Source organism: Macadamia integrifolia, unplaced genomic scaffold (genome assembly GCF_013358625.1).
Source record: "Macadamia integrifolia cultivar HAES 741 unplaced genomic scaffold, SCU_Mint_v3 scaffold512, whole genome shotgun sequence".
NCBI lineage: Eukaryota > Viridiplantae > Streptophyta > Magnoliopsida > Proteales > Proteaceae > Macadamia > Macadamia integrifolia.
In genome coordinates, this window is record NW_024870468.1 from 300,329 (window position 1) to 304,739 (window position 4,411).

Genomic DNA, 4,411 nt, shown 5'->3' on the forward strand with positions numbered 1-4,411 from the left:
AAAACTATATTACTAGAAAACTAAGTAAATGTAATGTAAAAGCTAAAGCCTTCAAAAATATGGTTTTTTCAGTCCTTTTTTTTTTTTTTTTTTATCTGATGAAATTCTTTAAGTCTTGTTCACCTCCATCTAGAATAACTGAAGAATGTTTTGTCTATTTCTAGGACATTTAGAAAATTCTAGAATGATAGATAAGATCAATAGGTTCATGGAATGTTTACATACTATGTTCCGACAATCTTGTTGGTATTTTGAGCTTGGTCGACTACAAAAAGCCTTGCCATGCCAAAATCTGAAATTTTTGGGTTCATCTCCATATCTAACAAAACATTGCTTGCTTTGAGATCTCGATGTATAATCCTAAGTTGAGAATCTTCATGAAGATAGAGAAGCCCTCGAGCAATCCCTCTTATAATTTTGCGACGCATTTCCCAGTCCAATTGTGCACGTTTGATTGGATCTACATGTTCACACATAAAATGTTCAAACTAGGATTCAGGTATTAGTTAGTAATCATCATCATAACAATTCCATATGCAATTTCCAAATAAAAATAAATAAGTAGATCTCATAGCTAAGTTATATGCTTGAAATGATTGATGCATAAATGTCTTTGAAATAGAGATCTCATAGGTTCTCTATCGATTATTGTTTATAAAATCAAAGGTACTCTTCTCCAACCATAGACATCTTAATGGGTATCTACATTGCATTAGAAAAATAGACAATATTTTCTATTTTTCTCTAGCCAAGAATCTCGAAAAAATAGAAGTACATGCAATTGAAAGAAAAGCAAAGATAGAGTCTTTTAACCAAATATGAAGTGATCGAGGCTTGTATTTGGCAAGAATTCGTAGATCAGAAGCTTTTCTTCTCCTTGTATGCTGAAGCCAAGGAGCCGTACAAGATTCCTGTGCTGCAACTGGGCCACTAACACCACCTCATTCTTAAATTCTAGTTCACCTTGTCCAGAATCTCTCGAAAGCCTCTTCACAGCAACTTCTTCTCCATTCAAAAGCTTACCCTATATGTATGCTATCTGTATTAGAGGTACTAGCAAAATTGTGTACTTATATGAACTGATTTAAAACCACCTTTAAGAAATCAAAACGTAATTTTAAACTGTATATTTAAGAATATATTGTATACTTGCATCATAGTTTTGTATCAATACCTTGTACACGGGACCGAATCCACCTGTTCCAAGCTTGTTCAAATCAGAGAAGTCGGACGTGGCAGCTCTTATTGTATCAAAGTCAAATTGTAAGGATTGCACCATGCTAATCTCAGCCAAACCTTAATGTGCCCCCCACCCCACCACCCCCCCCCCCCAAAAAAAAAAAAAAAAAAGATAAAATTAAAGAAAATCGATCAATATTTTCCAAATAAAATTTCTTTGATGAAAACATGCTGACCATCAAAGAAAAGGATTTAAAGTATAGTTTCTCACCATCAATTTCACTCTTTGGCTTCCTTCTCATAAAAAAACGTATATATAGGACAGAAACAAGTATAACAGCCCCTATTGGAAAGATGACAGAAATAATGACAATAGTCGATGTATTTTTTCCTTTCCCTGCAAAAGCCAAAATGTATATTTTCATGTATGATTCATGTTCTTGAAATTGACATTGAGGAATGTTAATTTATTACTATTCCAAATAACTCTGTAACTTTATACCAATGGATTTCAAAACGATTTATGTCATGTTTGGATTACAGCAAAGGATCCATGCATACATCATGTAGACAGTCTTGAAGTTCAAATAAATAAGGTCTGACTAAGATTTTGGAGGTACAAAACTAGGCACACATTCATACAATCACAACTGATCAGCTCACGAAGACTAAGACACTACTGTTAGCTGTGGTCCGTGGATATCATTCGCTGCATGCTAATTAGTTCATGTGCCCATAAGTCAATTACCAAATGACAGAAATTGTTGGACACATCTTTTTAAAGCTACTTGAGCCTTCTCGGTCAATAGAAGATAAAATTATGCATCCAAGTTCTCTCTAGTCTTAAAGCTTCGTCAATAAAGTAGTGACTTGAATCTCTATTCATGACATGGTTTGAGCCAAAACGCTAACCTTATAGATCTGTGAGCCGCACAGTACAATCACATATCAGATAATTATTATTATTATTATTATTTTATTTTTTATTTTTTATTTTTTATCCTCACATTTGAAGTAGTTACTGATGCCCAAGTTTTGGATAGCACCATGAGCCACCTGTGAGTTTGGCAGTAAATCATAATCACAGCTAGTTATCTAATGTAAGATTCGATTACTTTCATCTTGATATATGTCCACAGGACAAACAATGATTAATGATTGAGCAAGCCTAATATTTTTCTGCTTCAGTTGAAACTGAAATGATGCTTCAAGATCAAGTTGTTATCTTTAAAAGGTGGGTGTGTATGGTTTCTATCTTGCTTCTAATAGCAGATACTTAGAAGTAATAAATAAAACAAAACATCAATCAGTATTGATTAGAACTCCAAAAAGCCATACCTGATGGGTTTGGAGGGGGTGATGGAGCTGCAGTTGATGATTCAAAGAAAGAGTAGTGCTCAAACCTCAAATTACAGCTCGGCATGAGAATTCTCCCACCTTGATGTGAATCAACGCTAAAATTTTGGACAACGCCCGTAGCATAAAGTAGGCAATTATAACAATCAGCCTTAGTTAGATCATCAGTGCACTGCTCTAGAAAATATATAGGCACAGAGCTGCCTGTAATATACGAAGCCTGAGCTGCATACTTGCGCGGAGAAGAGTTATAGGCAGCTTGTTTCGCAAGACCCTTCATTGTATCTACCATAGTCGTCATATTTTGAATTGAGTTGGACGCCTTATTGAAATTCCACAGATACCATGACGGATTATATTGGAGGTTTGAGAAGATGGAATGGTTTGAGTAGCGTAACATGCACAAATCATACCATATAATTGCGCCTTTGTCATTGGGACAATATTTTGTGATATTTCCCCAAGCAAACTTAATGCACAGAACACATTCTTCTGTGGTAATATCGCCTCTGCACATAAAGAGACCATAGACTGTATCGGAATTCTGACCAATTGCTGTACTGTTAAATCCCTTACTGTTACTGTTGTCAGCATTAACGGATAGGGTAGAGAGTAGAATTTGGAGATTCGCGTCATATATGCTGCCAGTAGTGTAATCAAATGTGGAGTCGCAGGAACTTCTAACAGAGAATGGTTGTGCAATGCTTTGGCTCAACGACCAGAGGAGAAGGGAAGAAAGAAGGAAGGGCAATCCAGTGCTGTAATATTCCATCGCTTGGTGGCTGCTGCGGCTGGAATTTCTCTCTGATTTGCATAGATATGTATTGTGTGTGTCTGTATTTGTGGAGAATGTTTAATTAAAGGCCTAGAGATTGGTTAATGTTGTCAAGTCTTTCTTGCCCTCCCCACCAATTACTTTCCGATGAGGAATTAGTCTTAGAGGACAAACTTCATTGACCTTATTGGAGGAGAGTTATGGCTTGGAAGAGAAATTAATGACTAATTGATCATTAGAAAATGAAGATATTGTACCATGCATTCTTGGATAAACGGTTGGCTACTTCGTTAGTGGGAGGAGTTTGAATTCCAGCCAATAAAGCAGAATTTCAATCAGCCACGGGAAAATGGATAACCGGTTTGCTGCTTTCTTGGTTCAGTAAAAATAACAAACAATTTGAAAAGAATATTAACATGTTACAGGTGAAAAGGAGTGGTAATCTAGGCATTTAAAAAGAGCAGGAGAGAAGAAGATGTAAAAGTTTAAATGCAAGAGAGTATAATAATAATAATAATAATAATAATAATAATAATAATAATAATAATAATATAGAAGAATTGTAGTAAATATAGGCTATGAGTAGGGAATGATAGTAATTGCCCCTTCTTTTTTTTGTTAACCCAAGAAACTCCCATAAATCAAATCACCACTAAGAAAAGCCAAGATTGAATGGCAACAACGTAGCAACAACGTAAATTAGAAGAGATTGAACCACCCACTCAGAAAAGTCAAAGGTGATCGAATCACTCTCAAAAACATTATTGGTCTCCCCTCATGAAATGGAAAATGACATCTCTTTGAATGGTTTCTTGTGTAGTTCCATTGGCTCTCTTGCACATGCCGGATCGCACTCCCCGCCCCCCTCCACCCACTTTATTTTTTTAGGAAAAAATTAAAGTTATTTATTTATTTTTATTATTATTATTATTTTTTCATGGCATCACACAAGCCTAGAACCTTTGACCTCAACATAATCAATAAGCCATTGAGGCTATGAGGAGGCTTGTAGTTAAATGTTATTCATGCAACAAAACTAAGAATAAATCGATTCATCCACCGACTTTTCATATGGTGTGACGACATTTATCCAATCAATGT

At 35.4% G+C, this 4,411-nt stretch overlaps 1 protein-coding gene across 1 annotated transcript; it reads right to left on the reverse strand.

The window, feature by feature from the left end:
- Window positions 1-224: 224 nt before the first annotated feature.
- Window positions 225-3,429, reverse strand: LOC122068975 (cysteine-rich receptor-like protein kinase 10). The gene is made up of 5 exons (XM_042632886.1): window positions 2,518-3,429; window positions 1,451-1,576; window positions 1,175-1,296; window positions 814-1,024; window positions 225-460 (listed from the first exon to the last, which is right to left on the reverse strand). The coding sequence occupies exons 1-5, from the start codon at window positions 3,305-3,307 to the stop codon at window positions 225-227; spliced, it is 1,485 nt and encodes a 494-aa protein (XP_042488820.1). The 5' UTR covers window positions 3,308-3,429.
- Window positions 3,430-4,411: the final 982 nt, after the last annotated feature.

Coding starts and splice junctions, on each gene's coding strand:
- LOC122068975 (XM_042632886.1), bottom strand. CDS start 3,307: ATGGAATATTACAGCACTGGATTGCCCTTCCTTCTTTCTTCCCTTCTC. Junction 1,297..1,450: donor GCCAAAGAGTGAAATTGATG/GTGAGAAACTAT, acceptor GGGCACATTAAG/GTTTGGCTGAGATTAGCATG. Junction 1,025..1,174: donor GATTCGGTCCCGTGTACAAG/GTATTGATACAA, acceptor GCATACATATAG/GGTAAGCTTTTGAATGGAGA.